Here is a 17,826-nt window from a genome sequence, read left to right as displayed (position 1 = left end):
AACACAATGCCATCCACAGCCTCAGAAACAACTCTGACATCATAATCAAAAAGGCTGAAAAAGGAGGTGCTGTCGTCATCATGAATAGGTCGGAATATGAACAAGAGGCTGCTCGGCAGCTCTCCAACACCACTTTCTACAAGCCATTACCCTATGATCCCACTGAGAGTTACCAAAAGCAACTACAGCATTTGCTCAAGAAACTTCCTGAAAAAGCACAAGAACAAATCCGCACAGACACACCCCTGGAACCCTGACCTGGGATATTCTATCTACTACCTAAGATCCATAAACCTGGAAATCCTGGGCGCCCCATCATCTCAGGCATTGGCACCCTGACAGCAGGATTGTCTGGCTATGTAGACTCCCTCCTCAGGCCCTACGCTACCAGCACTCCCAGCTACCTTTGAGACACCACTGACTTCCTGAGGAAACTACAATCCATCAGTGATCTTCCTGATAACACCATCCTGGCCACTATGGATGTAGAAGCCCTCTACGCCAACATTCCACACAAAGATGGACTACAAGCCATCAGGAACACTATCCCCGATAATGTCACGGCCAACCTGGTGGCTGAACTTTGTGACTTTGTCCTTACCCATAACTATTTTACTTTTGGGGACAATGTATACCTTCAGATCAGCGGCACTGCTATGGGTACCCGCATGGCCCCACAGTATGCCAACATTTTTATGGCTGAATTAGAACAACGCTTCCTCAGCTCTCGTCCCCTAACGCCCCTACTCTACTTGTGCTATATTGATGACATCTTCATCATCTAGACCCATGGAAAAGAAGCCCTTGAGGAATTCCACCATGATTTCAACAATTTCCATCTCACCATCAACCTCAGCCTGGTCCAGTCCACACAAGAGATCCACTTCCTGGACACTACAGTGCTAATAAACAATGGTCACATAAACACCACCCTATACCAGAAACCTACTGACCACTATTGCTACCTACATGCCTCCAGCTTTCACCCTGACCACACCACACGATCCATCGTCTACAGCCAAGCTCTGCGATACAACCGCATTTGCTCCAACCCCTCAGACAGAGACAAATACCTACAAGATCTCTATCAAGCATTCTTACAACTACAATACCCACCTGCGGAAGTGAAGAAACAGATTGATAGAGCCAGAAGAGTTCCCAGAAGTCACCTACTACAGGACAGGCCTAACAAAGAAAATAACAGAATGCCACTAGCCGTCACCTTCAGCCCCCAACTAAAACCCCTCCAACGCATTATTAAGGATCTACAACCTACCCTGAAGGATGACCCAACACTCTCACAAATCTTGGGAGACAGGCCAGTCCTTGCCTACAGACAGCCCCCCAACCTGAAGCAAATACTCACCAACAACCACATACCACACAACAGAACCACTAACCCAGGAACCTATCCTTGCAACAAAGCCCGTTGCCAACTGTGCCCACATATCTATTCAGGGGACACCATCACAGGACCTAATAACATCAGCCACACGATCAGAGGCTCGTTCACCTGCACATCCACCAATGCCCCTCTGCCATGTACATTGGTCAAACTGGACAGTCTCTACGTAAAAGAATAAATGGACACAAATCAGATGTCAAGAATTATAACATTCATAAACCAGTCGGAGAACACTTCAATCTCTCTGGTCACGTAATTACAGACATGAAGGTCGCTATCTTAAAACAAAAAAACTTCACATCCAGACTCCAGCGAGAAACTGCTGAATTGGAATTCATTTGCAAATTGGATACTATTAATTTAGGCTTAAATAGAGACTGGGAGTGGCTAAGTCATTATGCAAGGTAGCCTATTTCCCCTTGTTTTTTCCTAACCCCCCCCACCCCCCAGACGTTCTGGTTAAACTTGGATTTATGCTGGAAATGGCCCACCTTGATTATCATACACATTGTAAGGAGAGTGGTCAGTTTGGATGAGCTATTACCAGCAGGAGAGTGAGTCTGTGTGGGGGGGGGGGGTGAGAAAACCTGGATTTGTGCTGGAAATGGCTCACCTTGATTATCATGCACATTGTAGGAAGAGTGGTCACTTTGGATGAACTATTACCAGCATCCGATGAAGTGAGCTGTAGCTCACGAAAGCTCATGCTCAAATAAATTGGTTAGTCTCTAAGGTGCCACAAGTACTCCTTTTCTTTTTGTGAATACAGACTAACACGGCTGTTACTCTGAAACCTACCAGCAGGAGAGTGAGTTTGTGTGTGTATGGGGGTGGGGGGGTGAGAAAACCTGAATTTGTCCTGGAAATGGCCCACCTTGATTTTCATACACATTGTAAGGAGAGTGGTCACTTTGGATAAGCTATTACCAGCAGGACAGTGAGTTTGTGTGTGTGGTTTTTGGAAAAAAAAAAGGGGGGGGGGGAGAAAACCTGGATTTGTGCTGGAAATGGCCCATCTTGATTATCATACACATTGTAAGGAGAGTGATCACTTTAGATAAGCTATTACCAGCAGGAGAGCGGGGTGGGAGGAGGTATTGTTTCATGGTCTCTGTGTATATAATGTCTTCTGCAGTTTCCACAGTATGCATCCGATGAAGTGAGCTGTAGCTCACGAAAGCTTATGCTCATATAAATTGGTTAGTCTCTAAGGTGCCACAAGTACTCCTTTTCTTTTTACTGGTAGCTGGAGTCCTGAATGGGGGCGTGGCCTCAACCGGAAGAGGCGATTTAAAGGCCCCGGGGCTCTGGCTGGGAGACCTGGGGCCTTTAAATCACCCCGCTGCAGAGGCAGCTGGGAGCTCAGGAGTGACCGCAGAGCTTCAAGCATTTTAAATCCCTGCTGGGGCCCAGCTGCCCGAGCCCCGGGGCTCCAACAGCCAGGCTCAGGTGGAGATTTAAAGGGCCCGGTGCTCCGGCTACTGCGGGGAGACCCCGCCCGAGCCCCACTGCTGGAGCTCCGGAGGTGATTTAAAGGGCCCGGGGCTCCCTGCAGTGGCAGGAGTACCGGGCCCTTTAAATCACCGCTGGGGAAGCCAGTCCGGTCCGGCACGGCGTACTGGCTCTTGCCAGTATGCTGTGCCAGACCAGACCAGCTTACTTTCACCTCTGGACATCTGTGATGTCGAGCCAGGCCCAATGTGTGTGATGTGTATAGCTGACCTGCTTTAGAATGCAAACTACATGGGTCAGGGACAGTGTCTTCCTTTGGGTCGCAGACGGTACCAAGCATGCTGATGGGGCTTGGTGCAGAGCAAAAGTAATTCATACAAACTGGATTCCTTGCAAAGCACATTTCTGTAAATGGCAGTAATGTAGTTGGGAGTCTGAAAACAGCAATCTCATTTTGCTCTCAATTTTTTTTTTTAAAAGCAGGTTCAGAAGATCCTGATTTATAATAAGCAAACAGAACAAACAGCTTCCCATGTTGCATCTGCAATTTGGGCCTGTCAATAATTTTGCACTATAATTATGGAGCAATTATTTGCAGGCACCAATGAAGGCATGTAGATGTTATGCCGCTCCCCTGGGTGGGTCGTCAGCAGAATGTATTGAATCTCTCGTTTGAGATGCATGGGCTGCTCCTGCCTGAGCTAAGAAACCCATCGCTGATAACCGAGGCTCTAGCTGGCTCATCAATCTCTGTCTCTGGCCCAAACACCCGGGGGGGAGGGGGGACACAAAGTGCCGGACCAAATGACATCTACGCTGCCTCACAGTTCAGACCAAGGGGGTGTGAATAGCAGGGCACAGCAAAGTGGATGCTGTGAGCACTACTCTTGTAGAGGTCCGGAGCTTACCCTAATGAGGTGTGCTTGCAAATCAGGCAGTAATGTCTACTTGCCTTTATCTGTGTGTCTGAGTAGCTGTGCCCTGAAAAGGGGAAGTGGGGAAGCCCTATTAAAAATAAAGCTAATGCTAACCCCAAATCTGTATAATAATAATATATTGTTCCTTCCCAGTCGTCTGCCTCTTACAATACTCGCATGCTTTATGTGTGATTGATTCTTTAAAGGGCTTGTATTTGATTTAAACTTTCTTAAGCACCTGGTTTTCAAAGGGTTTTCAAAAGCTCCATTACTCTGGGGAAAAAAATAATCCTGCTCTTGTTTGCTTGGTTTTGTGTTTCTTGGCTTGCTTACAAAACGGGCTTCAGGAATCAGAGCTGGATTCTGCAGGATGTTGAACATCCTCTGGCCCTGCAGCACCACTCGGGATCAGGTCCATAATTCATTCTTTCCTGTATCAACTGCTGACTGAGTGGCACGGGCGAGCAGGATAGTGTAGGATCGCTGTCCGTTCAGAATACGGGGAACTCTGACACACCCACTTTCTCCACTGCCCTATAGTAATGAAAATGTAACCCTTCTGCCTGTCAGAATTGGCAGCAACAAGGGCCGGGTTCGCTATCTAGGGGTTCCATTCCAATAACACAATGCAAACCGGCTCGAGCCCCCACCCAGTGACCTGGGACAAGTATATACCACCCCCGCTGGGCGCCTCCAAGAGGCAATACTTCCCCTCTCGCAAGCACCTAGTCTGAGTGTAGCAAAAAGCCTTTTAATAACAGAGAGGAACAATGTGGCATTATGTTGGGGAAACACCACCCACAGGATTCATAACACAACCCATGAGCAAAAAACCCACCCCAAGCAAATTGGGGCATGCCCCTTTCCCTTTGGTTCTTGAGTCCAGCAACCCAAAATCACCCAAAGTCCCAAAAGTCCAGCGACCAAAAAGTCTCTGTTCCTGGTCAGGGCAGCCCCAGAGTTCAAAAGTTTATCTGCAGAGCTTTACCTCCCAACCTGGGTGGAGATTGGGGGGGGAGGGTTAAGGGGCACCTTACGTGGTCTAAAGCTGATGGCCCCACCTCTCCATGGAGCTCCGCTCTGCCAGCCGCCCCATGAGCTGCTCTAGGCATCTGACAAACTGCTCTGCTCCTCAAGCCGCTCTGCTCGCCGTCCCGCAAACTGCTCCACCATATATCTTCAGGCTCCCCCACTACTTAACACAACGCTCTGTGATTTCAGCTCTTAGTCAGTTCAGCTCTTTGGTGATTTCAGCTTGTAGTAGGGGAGCCTCAGTGCTGGTGCACCATTGGCCCAAAGTGAATTCAGCTCAGCAGCCTGTAACTAGACTCCTCATGGAATCAAAATTAGCTCTGAGATTCCACAGTGGAGAGGAGGAAGTGCAATTAACATGTAAGGCCCTCACCAGGGGGCCTATACCACCAAGTATTAATACCTATCCCTAGCCTACCTCTCTCTCTCAATTCACAGAGTTTTGGAACCCAAGTCCTTTGCCTAGCGAGTGCTACTTAGTTGATGGCGAGTCCCTCCATCATAACAAAAGGCCAAGTACAGTTCCACTGTCCTTGATTCCCATAATCGGGGTAATAACAATTTATTCTTCCTGCCCCGATAACAGGGGGATCCCACAGCAGCCAAAGTGACCATTTGGGCAACTATGGCCTCATTCTAGGCGGGGTGGGTGTGCCTATGCAAATGAGATCAGTCCCTGAAGTTCTTTTCCACAACTTGCCACACCTCACCACCAGATGTCAGGGTGGAGCTCATCCTGACTCTGCTTACATATAGGATCCCAAAACTCGCTGTTACCTTGCAGCCTGTTTCAAGACACTGGTCTGATGCAAGTGAAGTTAAAACCAACAGGCATGCCACCGCCATAAACTGACGTCCCCAAGCTCACTGCAGCTGGTTCTGAGTACTTGCATCTTTTGATGCATGCATCCAACCATGATTATTGTTTATATTCCAGCAGTGCCTAGGTGCCCTAGTTGTGAACCAGGACCCAACTACTCTCGGGGCTGTACAAATATAGAACACAAAGAGGGTCCCTGCCCTGAGGGATTTGCAGTGGTTGTTTACCAAGGAAATACTGTTTGAATGTAACCAGAGAAATCTATCTATGGTACTGCAGCTGGGATTTGGGGGGGAGATTGGGACTGGATGGGAGAGAAACTGGGACTGGCTGGGCAAGGAGACTGGGGACCATAGGATGGAGGGGAGACTGGGACTGGGAGCTGGAGTGGGGAGGAGATAGGAGGCTGGGACTGGAATGGAAAGGAGATTGAGACAGAGCGGGGGAGGGAGAGGCATCTGGAATTAGTTGGGTGGGGAGGCTGGGACTGGTAGTTGTGGGGAGGGGAGGCTGGAACAGCTTGGGGAAGGAGACTGGGACTGCAGGCTGGGAGAGACTGGGTCTGGGAACCAGTGATAGAAATGTGGGAGAGAAGGAAAGACAATCCAGTGGTTAAGGTACTTGACTAGGACTTGGGAGAGCCATGTTCAATTCCCTGCTGCTTCACAGGCTTCCTGCATGACCTTTGGCACGTCACTTAGCCTCTCAATGCCTCAGTTCCCCATCTGTAAAATGGGGATGAGAACACTGTTCTGCCTCATGGGGGTGTTGTGAGGATAACAATTCTTGCATGCTCTGGTACTGCAGTGATAGGGGACATTTGAGGGTGTGTGGGGAGGAGGAGATACAGGGACTTGGATAGCTAGCCCAGAGGGAGAGATTGGGACTGGGTAGACAAGGAGAATGAGTCTGGGGCAAGGAGCCAGGGATGGGGCAGGTGGGAGGAACAGGGCAGAAGGGGTCAGGTTTGTGGGGAACGGACAGAAGAGTCTGAGCCACGAGAGCACATGCCCTTCCAGAGCCTGGACTGGAACCCAGATTCCTGAGTCTCCCCATTCCTCTGCTGTCAGCAATACCTGTGAAACCCACCGGCAAAGTGTGCATCTCGTCCCTCTGTGAGCCTGGTCCACACAGCGCATGACAACCTACTACGCCCTTAGCTAACATGGCAGAGCTCTGTGCGATGGATCTAAAGGTTCCAACCCTGCGGAGGGCTGGTGGGTGTCAATATGACGCCACATGATGACATTTCTGTTTTTTTCAGTTTGCATTTTAAAAAACCTAGGACATTAACACAAAACCTGTCAAAAGAACATTATTAGGGTTGTAAAGTCAAGCACGCAAAGGTCGGGAACTGCCAGAGTTAAGGTTGCCTGTGCAACCTTATTTCAGTTCCCTCATATGCACGCATTATGATACCGTCTTTAATGACATGATCACATACTGTTTTTTCCACAGGACATCTGCCTCATTCAGTGAACAGCCTGGACAGTGCCCACTTAGTGAGCAGCGCTATTCAGTATTTTGTTTTAGCCTCGTTGTTCAGTGTGCAGCCCCATGACTTATTTACCACACACTATTCAAATCCTGCTCTTATTAATTTCCTTGTGGGATTTTCTATGGTGCTCATCACTGTAGTATCCAGTGCTTCATAAACATTAATTAATTTATCTTCACAACACCCCTGGGAGGTGTGGGAGTGGTGTTATCCCCATTTTACAGATGGAGGGCTGAGGCACAGAGAGATTCAGATTAAAAGTGTAAATTTGGGTGAGATGATGAGGACTTGATTTTTCAGCATTATACAGCAGTTTATTTGTTCAAGGCACCGCGCCCATTGACTTCAGTTGCAACTGTGAGTGCTCAGCACTTCTGCAAATCAGACTCCAGGGTCTCAAACTGGGCTTCCAGAAAATGAGGAACACCCAAGTAGTGACCATCCATGGCCTTGTCCCCTGGCCCATTGGAAGCCAGAGCCACGCAGTGCTCACAGCCACTATGGGTAAGAGCCACCCAAGTGGTGGGGGACCCAACTCTGGGGCTGACAGAGCCTTCAGGGAGCTGCCTTGGGCAGTATGCCCCAGTGGGCGGGGACAGGCCAGGGACTGCTCTTGGGCACCTCTGCCCCCAGCCCGGGCAGGGCAGCAGCTGCTGCTCTCTCTGCTCTGCCTTCAGAATGAGGCAGTCAGAGAATGGCAGTTGCTACAGGTGCCATAGATAGATTGCTCTGGTTACATTCAAACAGTATTTCCTTGGTAAACCCCCTGCCCCCAGCACCACCCCTGGTTCTGTGGAAAATATAGTATGAGATCTTTTGATTAAAGCCTGTGTCTTAATGCATATGCACAAGAGGGCCAAGTTAAGGTTACACAGGCGACCTTAATTCTGGCATCTCCTTACCTTTGACTGCTTGACTTTGCGACTTTAATAATCAGGGGGGTAGCCATGTTAGTCTGTATCCACAAAAACAACGAGGAGTACAGTGGCGCCTTAAAGACTAACAGATTTTTTGGGGCATAAGCTTTCATGGGTAAAAAACCCTTACCCACAAAAGCTTATGCCCAGATAAATCTGTTAGTCTTTAAGGTGCCACCAGACTCCTCATTGTTTTTGTCAACCTTAATGATGTTCTTTTAGTGTAGCTTTTGTGTGTGTGATGTGTACAGATACCTGCTTTCAGTGTTTATGTACCTATTGACTATCTCTTATATATTGTAATTGACTACTAGCATGTTAGGCACTCCACTGATAGAATCATAGCTCTTCAGCTGTGTCATAGGATCTGTATTGCTAACAGAGAGTCTCAGTTAGCATTTAGCTCCAGTGGTAGGGGGACCTGTGTTATTGGAGTAGGAGAATCAGATCTCTGTCCCTACGTCATCAAGTTCAAAGTACTGGTGGCAGCATAGTGACAATTGTGAGATTCCTAAATGGCCATCAGTTTGTTTATAGTATAAGGCCCTGATCCTGCAATGAATGGACAGACCTCTCAACCCACACGGAGTCCCATTGACTGAAGGGGTTTGTCCATGGGAGATCACTATAAGATCATGGCCTAAACATATCCAGCGTACTGTACTTCTTTGTGCAAATAATGGAAACTACTTACAATGAGCTTGGATATAGTGATGTAAAGTAAAACTCTTAATTGTTTCAGTCCCTTGCAATGTACAAATTAAAATTCCCCTTATGCTGAGTCTCTCATAATAGTGATGCTGATCTCTGGAATAAAATGCCTTCACTCTGATATCATCCTGCTACGTACCAATGCCACTATTATAATGAGGTCTGTTGCCATGAACAAACAGAGCTACATGAACTTATATGTTATGTTTTTTCTTCCTGCTTTTCTTGCAGGTTATAAATGATTAGCCCTTATGACCAACATGAGCTGGAGTTTTCTCACCCGCCTGCTAGAAGAAATTCACAATCACTCCACTTTTGTGGGGAAGGTCTGGCTCACCGTACTGATCGTCTTCCGTATCGTCCTGACAGCTGTCGGAGGGGAGTCCATATACTCAGATGAACAGAGCAAGTTCACATGTAACACCAAGCAGCCAGGCTGTGACAATGTCTGCTACGATGCCTTTGCACCGCTGTCACATGTCAGGTTCTGGGTCTTCCAGATCATCATGATCTCAACCCCTTCCATCATGTACCTGGGCTATGCCATCCACAGGATCGCTAGGTCCTCCGAGGAGGAGAAGAGGCTTAAGGTACTCAAGAAAAAGAAGAAGCAGTTTGCTTTGAACTGGCAGGCTGTCCGTAACTTGGAAGACCCTTTGGAAGCAGACGAAGAGGAGCCCATGATCTCCGATAACACGGTGGAAAATGAGGAGAAAGCGAAAGCAAACAAGAAGAGCAAGGAGCAGCAGAAGCACGATGGTAGGAGACGCATCCAGCAAGAAGGGCTGATGAAGATTTACGTCTTCCAGCTCCTTGCCAGAGCTTCATTTGAAGTTTGTTTCTTGGTTGGGCAGTATTTTCTCTATGGCTTTGAGGTGGAAGCGTATTTCGTCTGCAACAGAGCCCCTTGCCCTCACACTGTGGACTGCTTTGTGTCAAGGCCAACAGAGAAGACCATCTTCCTCCTGGTGATGTATGTTGTGAGCTGCCTGTGTCTGTTGCTCAACATGTGTGAAATGTTCCACTTGGGGTTTGGGACCATTAGAGATGCCATTCGCAACAGAAAGATTAATAGTTTCAGGCAGCCTCCATACAACTATTCCTACTCGAAGAATATCTCCTGTCCTCCCGAGTATAACCTGGTCGTGAAATCGGAGAAGCCTGCAAAGGTTCCAAATAGCTTGTTGGCCCATGAGCAGAACTTGGCTAATGTTGCTCAAGAACAACAGTGCACAAGCCCAGACGAGAACATCCCACCAGATCTGTCCACCCTTCATAAACACTTGAGGGTGGCCCAGGAGCAGTTAGACATAGCATTCCAGAGCTACAATGCTACTCAGGCCAACATGCAGCCTTCCAGAACCAGTAGCCCACCTTCAGGTGGGACTGTGGTAGAACAGAACAGGGTCAATACTGCCCACGAGAAACAAGGTGCTAAGCCCAAAGCCAGTTCAGAAAAAGGCAGTTCTAGCAGCAAAGATGGAAAGACTTCTGTATGGATATAATTAGGTGCTTGACCGTAGCTCACAGACAGGGCAACGTAAGTAGGGGCATGGTTTTTTCCAGCATTGTCTAGAATTCAATTCACAGAGCACAGGCACAATTTGTATGTGGGAGTCAACATAGATGAAGGATGAGTTGTTTCAAACATTACATTTGAATAATGTCTTCTGGTGTGTTAACAAAAACATTCCCTTTCTTGCCTAGTCCATATTCTCTCTGGGAACCTCCATCGAGCTAAACTGTATGGTGCCGCCCTCCCCGCCTCCCCGTCCCCGGCACTGCTTAGGGGCAGGAGTAACAGCCTTTCTTCTTATGTCACTCGCTAGCTGTTTGCCCAGGATGACCCACTGCCAGCTCTCTGCGACAGAGACTGGACTGACAAGCGAGCTGGCTGGTGGGAAGGGGACTCTGCTGATCATTCAGAAGAAACGTCTTGACTACCCTGAGCTGCTCCTGTCCTGCATCATGAGGCTATAGTACTGTACTTGTGTTGAGAACTGTTTAATTACTAAATGTCCTTCCTCCAATTAATTTGAATTCCTCTGTTAAAGGGGAAAATGGTGAGATGTTACATAAATGGCCACGATCCACTGGGCTGGCTCGTTTCCTGCCTGGATTCTTACATGCACTAACAAGCAGTCATTGGAGATGAACTCAACAGAGGTTGCAGCCAGGAGCTCTAACCATGCATTAACGGAACATGAAGACAGTCAGAAGCACAATAGCCATATTTTAAAGAATGTACGCCACCCTGAGTGATTAGCATTGAGGTAAATGTTGTATCCTTTCTTTCCCCCAATCAGTGTTGAACTGCAAAGCAACCGGGATCAATTGCTACATAGCATTTGCAGTAAATTTGCATTGTAATGATGCTGCAGTGTAGCATTCGTTCCAGAGCTGGTGGGAATTGCAGCAGTTAGACGTTTTTTAACACTGCTACTGCACATCTTAAGCAAAAGTGCCTTTAAGCAACCAGTAAAATGAAATTCAAAGTTTCTAATGTCTGTGTTAACTCTTGGTAGAGATCAGAAGACCAGTGCTGACAAATTTTGTTATCAAGTACTTTTGTTTTAATCAAAAGCTTAGAAATAGTTGCAGACAAATAGATCAATGCATAGTGTGTACGGCGTGTGTGTGGAGATGTATATTTAAGTATATATACACACACATACAAATATTGTGTGAGCTACAGATATATATAATGTAATATCAACCACACGATGATTTTTACAACTTCCCACCCCCACCAAAAAACCCACCAACTCAGAATGGTGGCTGATCTTCCTCTCTTGGAAGTCAAATTGCCAGCCCTTGGGCCAGATCCTCAGCTGGTGTCACTTGGTTCAGCTTCATTTACTTCATCTGACCCAAGCTGAGAATCTGCCCGCTTGACTTTAATGGGGACAGGAGAGGGACCATTCACAAAAAGGCAGTTTAAGGACCAAATCCCCTTGCCTTGCTCACACAACTAGTTCCACTGGACTTGTCTACACCAGGTTATTTTGGCTAAAGTTTACCACTGGAGATACCCACAATGCAATGCTAATGCAGACCAAGTCTATGCAACATGGTGCTTAACAATGCCAGTGGCTGCTGGCACCTTGTCTGCTCTAGGTCTGCGGGAGAAAGTGACCCGATGGTGGGAGAAGTGGGGAAATCTTAAGAAAAGAAGCCCGGGCTAGACATCACCATTGACTTCCATGAGGCTATTCATGTCAGTGAGGCAAGCCGGGCTAGGACCCTAAACACAGTGTGGCTCCAACTAGAAGGGTTTCTCTTTTTCAAACACTCTGTGTAAGAAATACGTTGGCAATGTGTTTTTTTCATCATGTATCTGACTTGTACAAAACTGAGTGCATCTGTGGCTTTGTTGGGAATGAACTCTGGTAACAAGGAGCAGAAATGTAATCCTGACCCCTGGGAACATGGCTGAGTGATTTATCGGCCTAGGTGTCACTGGACCAGCTAAAGTAAAAAAGTAAATGAATAACTGCCCCATTTTCTGCTCTGTTGCTCTCGCGGAGAGCCTGTTCCTGCCAGGTGCCTAGATGTCCTCAATTCCTACTGTGACTTTGCAGGGTGCATTCAAGAGCTTCCAGGATTAGACCCATAAATCTCAGTCCATGATAAACCTCTAAAGACTCTGAATGAGCAGAGCACTTAAGAATGTGCTTAACTTTAAGCAAGTAAGTAGCCCTATGGGCCGACTCGTGCTGAAGTGCTGTATTCAGGCAGGACCTAATAATGCACTTTCCAAAGCCCTACAACATCATCAGTGATCGTGACTGAGCAAATGATTGCTTGAAAAGGAATACAATGAGCAGCTCGTGAGAGCGTCTGGCAAAAATGTTTAATATATTTTGCTTAGCCATCTATGACGTAATTTAGAGTTTGATCCTGTTCCCATTGGAGGACATCTCCTGGAAGCAGAATCTACTCTGTACGATTTTTGAAAATGAATGAGTGACTCGAAGGGACTGATCACAAACCATCAGTTCTGTTTAAAGCAGGGGTGGGCAAACTTTTTGGCCTGACGTCCACACTGGGTTTCCAAAATTGTATGGCGGGCCAGTTAGGGGAGGCTGTGTCTCCCCAAACAGCCAGGTGTGGCCCGGCCGCCGCCTCCTATCTGACCCCCCTGCGTCTCACCCCCTGACGGCTCCCCGGGGACTCCTGCCCCATCCAACCCCCCCCTGTTCCCTGCCCGCTGATGACCCCCCTGGAACTCCTGCCCCATCTACCACCCCCTGCTCCCTGTCCCCTGGACCCGCCACCCCATCCAACCCCCCCCCATTCCTGACTGCCCCTCTGGGACCCCTGCCCCATCCAACCCCCCTGTTCCCCACCCTCTGACTCCCCTGACCCCTATCCAACCCCCACCCCTGACCACACCCCCAAACTCCCCTGCCCTCTATCCAACCCCCCCGCCCCCTTACCATGCTGCCTGGAGCACCGGTGGCTGGCGGTGCTGCAGCCGTGCCACCCAGAGTACCGGGTCAGTCTGTGGCTCTGCAACTGTGCTGCCCAGCTCCCCAGAGTGTGGCATGGCATGCTCAGGGGGAGGGGGAACAGCAGGGGAGGGGCCAGGGGCTAGCCTCCCGGGTCAGGAGCTCAGGGGCCAGGCAGGAGGGTCCCACAAGCCAGATGTGGCTCATGGGCCGTAGTTTGCCCACCTCTGGTTTAAAGGAATGCAGCTTTATTCTTAAAGGGCACGTGTAGTGGATTTCCTCAACAGGATAGGTCAGGATTACTCCATGTGTCTGTCTTAGGGAAGAACTCACTTTAGCCGTGAGTTTTGCACAAAAGGCTCCTAATATTTACAACATGGTGAGGGTGGAAGAAACATATCTGTCTGCTCCTCATGGCTGAGCCCTTTCTCTTTACTCCATGGAACGACTTTGCATTTTGCATGGAGTTAAATTATTCCTGTTAAACTTGGGCCATACCTAAAATCTAAGAGGGGTTGTTTGATAATGGTGGGTTCCATTAAAAATTCAGTGTGCTGCCGATCCCTTGACTCTGGTGCATATTCTGAAGAGGAGAGATGCCGTGGTGAAGTCAGGCCCACAGCTGGCTATTGGTTTACGTATTATGCTGCCCAGGGTGGACGTTTATATTTCACATCTATGTGAATCTCCCTGGTTTAGCTTTGACCCTGTGCTCCCCATGATGACTCTGATGGAAGCTCTGAGTAGACTGAGGGTCGGATGCTGCATGTTTTTTTCCTTAGAGATGACTCACAATGCAGCAGGCCCATTGAAACATGTCCCGCTGGAGCAGAGCAGTGACTCTCCGCTGCAAGGGGGAGTTTGGATTGTTGCTGTTATAACCAGGATAAACACACAACAGCCTCCATCCCTCAGCATTTCCTGTGTAACTCCTGATGGATTGTAATTGACCCCAGGTTTCCATTGGCCTCATCAGCTAGTCATTAATCTTCAGGGAGTGCTCTGTGTGCCTCGGTTGCTGTTGTTTAATTCAATCCTGCTTTGATTGCTGTTGCTGCACCAAGAATAGCCAGCTGGAGAAACAGAGCCAGCCCCTTGGCTCTGACTTTATTTGTAAGTGTGGCTAATGCTGAGCATTTGCCCAGGAGGCAGAGAAACAAGCTTTAAATCAGACATCTCAGAGTCCATCACATGAGCTCGGTCTAATAAATGTATAATTGGCCCTTATTGTTTATTATATTAGGAAGGGATGCACAACCTCTTTGGGTCTGTGAGGGCCATTGCAGCCACCATCCCTGGGGCTAAGGACTGTCAGCGATTGCAGGATTTTGCTGTTAATACTCTCTTGTCAGTTCTAGTATAACCTCCTTTCTGAGTGGTCTATAGTTATAATCTCTTATCACCCACGCCTAATGCTGTACAAAGAGCTAACTAACCCGCAACACACCTATTATTAACCCCACTTTATCCAGCATGGTTAAGACACTTACCCAAGGCATCCAGCAGGTCAGTGTCAGAGAGAGGATTAGACTGCAGCAGTTCAAGCCCCATGTTCAACCTCTTGGCTCCAGTTCACTGTTTTAGGCAGCCCAATATGTGGCATACAGGTTTTCCATGTAGAAACATTTTCTGTTCCAAGATGATTGTGTTGGGCGTTTGGTTTGGTTTCCTGGTGTCACTTGCTGTGGTGAAAAGCAGATGACTTGAGAGCCATGAATGAGGACTTGCTTGTGATGCCTTGTTAAAAAGGGAGTGAGTTAAAGATGGGATTTCAGAAGCCTCTCTGAATTTCCTGACCCTTCTAGGTAGCCTATGCCAGGTTCTTAGTGTTACCATGGGTGATTAATGATCTGTATTTCTGCTGGAGGGACACCAAATTAACACCCAAACTGTAGGGAAGTTGGGTACTCGGTACCTATTGAATGTCTCATTGTGTGATTCTCCTTACCCCCCATTCTACAACGTGAGCTTAACGGGTCAGATGATGGTTGCGAGCATGTCAGGGTTGTACACAATAGTCCAAATTCTGTCCTGATTAATTCGCTACCCCAGTCAAGTGAACCCGTACGATCAGCAAAATTGCATGGGACATAAGATGGGGCAGAACGTAACCCAATGTTTTCCATATACCCCAATGCATCTGCATTGCAGTGTTGAACAGCATGCCTGCATGGCTAGGCAGTGGCAATGTGATAATAGTAGACTGCAGAATCCTGGCCCCATTCAAGTCAATAGGAGTCTTGCCAGTGACTTCAACGGCGGAGCATTTCACCCATAAAAGTTAGAGTCGGGAAAGAGCTATGAAGTCACATCTGGTCCAGCCCCACAGGGGCCAGTACTAGCTCATTTCTTGCAGCATATTGTCCAGGGCTCTGTCCAGTCTCATGTTAACTTATCAAAGACCCGGGCATGGGGCTTCCACCACTTCCCTTGAGAGAATATGTCACTGTCTTAGAGCATTCGTGATTAGGAGATTTTTTTTTCCTGCTATTCAGCCTGTAAGGCAGGCGTGACCGAGTGGTTGGTGATAAAACTGAATCAAGAGACCTGTGTTCTGTTCCCCACCATGGTACTGATAATCTCTGTGACCTTGGTTGAGTCACTTACCCTCTGTTTCCTTATCTGTAACATGGGGCTGATAACATTTACCCCCCTTGGTAAAGCACCTTGAGACCTACAGGTGAGAAGACCCGCTCTGTGTTGCACCTCTGCAGAGCTTCTCTACCCTCCAGCAGCCTTTGGGATGACCCGTGACCCAAAATCTCTGTGGCACTCACTGCTATGGAGGATTCCCTTTCAACTCACAACCAGCACAGCAAGAGTCCCACACTGGGTAGCCTAGGCACACTTATAGCTGCTCTTACACTAGGGGAATTCTTCCCCAGCCCCTTTGACTCAATTACAGCCCTTATTTGCCATGGGAGCAGCATGCAGGAGCCAAAGCAAGGGACAGAATTGACCCGGAGAAATGTACATTAGTATTATTATGTTATGTTGCTGAATGCCCTCCCATTACTCCTTTCAGATCCCTCGGGGCCCTCCCAAGCAGTTCTCCCTCTTTTGTTGGTTATACCCTCTAAGGCCTTCAGAGGTCATCATTGCACCAGGCTACCGGGATTTAATACTGCCTCGTAAATGAATCTGTGCCGCTCTCAAAAAAGAAATCCCGTTTTTTTATGGGAAGGAGAAATATTAGGAGGCACAATAAACATAACCATCTTAAGCAATATGGCAAAAAGTCGGGTCCCAGATTAGGTAAAAATCCATCAGGAGCTAACCGTCTGACTGCTCATACAATTGTAACTAATTCACATGCAGCATCCTTCCTGAAAGAGATCACTATATGGTATGTGTTTAATGCTTCACTTCTTGTACAGGTTAGTCATTTCATTTACAGAGCAGATGGGTTTAGTTGTGTAGTTTGTTTAATCCTAAATGCTGAATATATTCACTAAACCATGTCAGATAAAGTGCTCATCTTTTTTATTCAGGGCCTGGAATGTCCCAGGTAGAAGCCAAATTACCTTGTTGCTTGCATTCCATTCCACTGGAAAATACTTGAACTTAACTAAAGGCCATAACAAATCTGTGCGGTCACAGAGTTTCTGGGGGGGTTTGTATTAACTGTATTTGTATTTGAAACTTTTTGTGTATGAAATTGAACCTGTAAATATTTTTCAGTGTAAATGTTACATCTGGAATGTAGTTAGAATGTTACACATATTTGTCAACAAAACAAACCCCAGCTCTTTGGATATTCAATTTCCAATACTAATAAAATGGAATAAACCATATATTGTTTACAGTATGCAAAGTGTGTGGTATATTTATATGGCAAGGATCACTTGGAAGATGTTGGTGGGGAGACATGGTGGAGACTTTTAAATTTAATTTGGTAGCCAATTCAACCATATATTTTCATGGCTGTAAATACATAAGAACACACACGGGTCCAGAACAATAGTCCATCCAACCCAGTATCCTTCTGACAGTGGCCAGTGCCAGGTATTTCAAAGGGAATGAACAGAACAGAGCGATTGCGAGTGATCCATCCCCTGTGATCCCCAGCTTCTGGCATTTGGAGGTTGTGACCCTGGCTGTCTTGGCTCATAGCCATTGATGGACCTATCCTCCATGAACTTATCTCATTCTTTTTTGAACCTAGTTATACTTTTGGTCATCACAACATCCCAATGGCAACGAGTTTTCACAGGTTGACTGTGTGTTGTGTGAAGAACTTTTTTTTTTTTTTAATCTGCTGCCCGTTAATTTCATCATTTGACTTCTAGTTTGTGTGTTAAGTGAAGGGGTAAATAACACTTCCCTATTTACTTTCTCCTCCCCTTTTCCCCCCCTTCGTGATTGTATTGACCTCTAGCACACCCCCCTCAGTCGTCTCTCTTCTAAACTGAGCAGGCCCACTCTTTTTTACTCTCTCCTCATCTGGAAGCTGTCCCGTACCCCAATCATTTCTGTTGCCCTTTTCTGTACCTTTTCCAATTCCAACAGATCTTTTTCTGAGACAGGGCAACTAGAACTGCATGCAGTATTGAAGGTGTGGGCTTACTGTGGATTTATACAGAGGGATTAGGAGATATTTTGTTTTATTATCTATCCCTTTCC

The 17,826-nt window shown here is 47.3% G+C and overlaps 1 protein-coding gene across 4 annotated transcripts in view; it reads left to right on the top strand.

The window, feature by feature from the left end:
- Nucleotides 1-17,059, top strand: part of GJC2 (gap junction protein gamma 2) — a 112,338-nt gene extending 95,279 nt beyond the window's left edge. For all 4 annotated transcript variants that reach the window (XM_073334823.1, XM_073334822.1, XM_073334824.1 and 1 more), the window contains one exon: nt 8,984-17,059. In XM_073334823.1, the coding sequence (XP_073190924.1) occupies nt 9,004-10,257 (1,254 nt within the window). In that variant the 5' untranslated portion in view covers nt 8,984-9,003 and the 3' untranslated portion in view covers nt 10,258-17,059. The remainder of the gene's footprint in view (nt 1-8,983) is intronic.
- The last annotated feature ends 767 nt before the right edge of the window (nt 17,060-17,826 follow it).

This window comes from Lepidochelys kempii, chromosome 2 (genome assembly GCF_965140265.1).
Source record: "Lepidochelys kempii isolate rLepKem1 chromosome 2, rLepKem1.hap2, whole genome shotgun sequence".
Classification (NCBI taxonomy): Eukaryota; Metazoa; Chordata; order Testudines; family Cheloniidae; genus Lepidochelys; species Lepidochelys kempii.
Note: the sequence above shows the minus strand (reverse complement) of the source record. Positions and strands in the feature narration are given on the sequence as shown.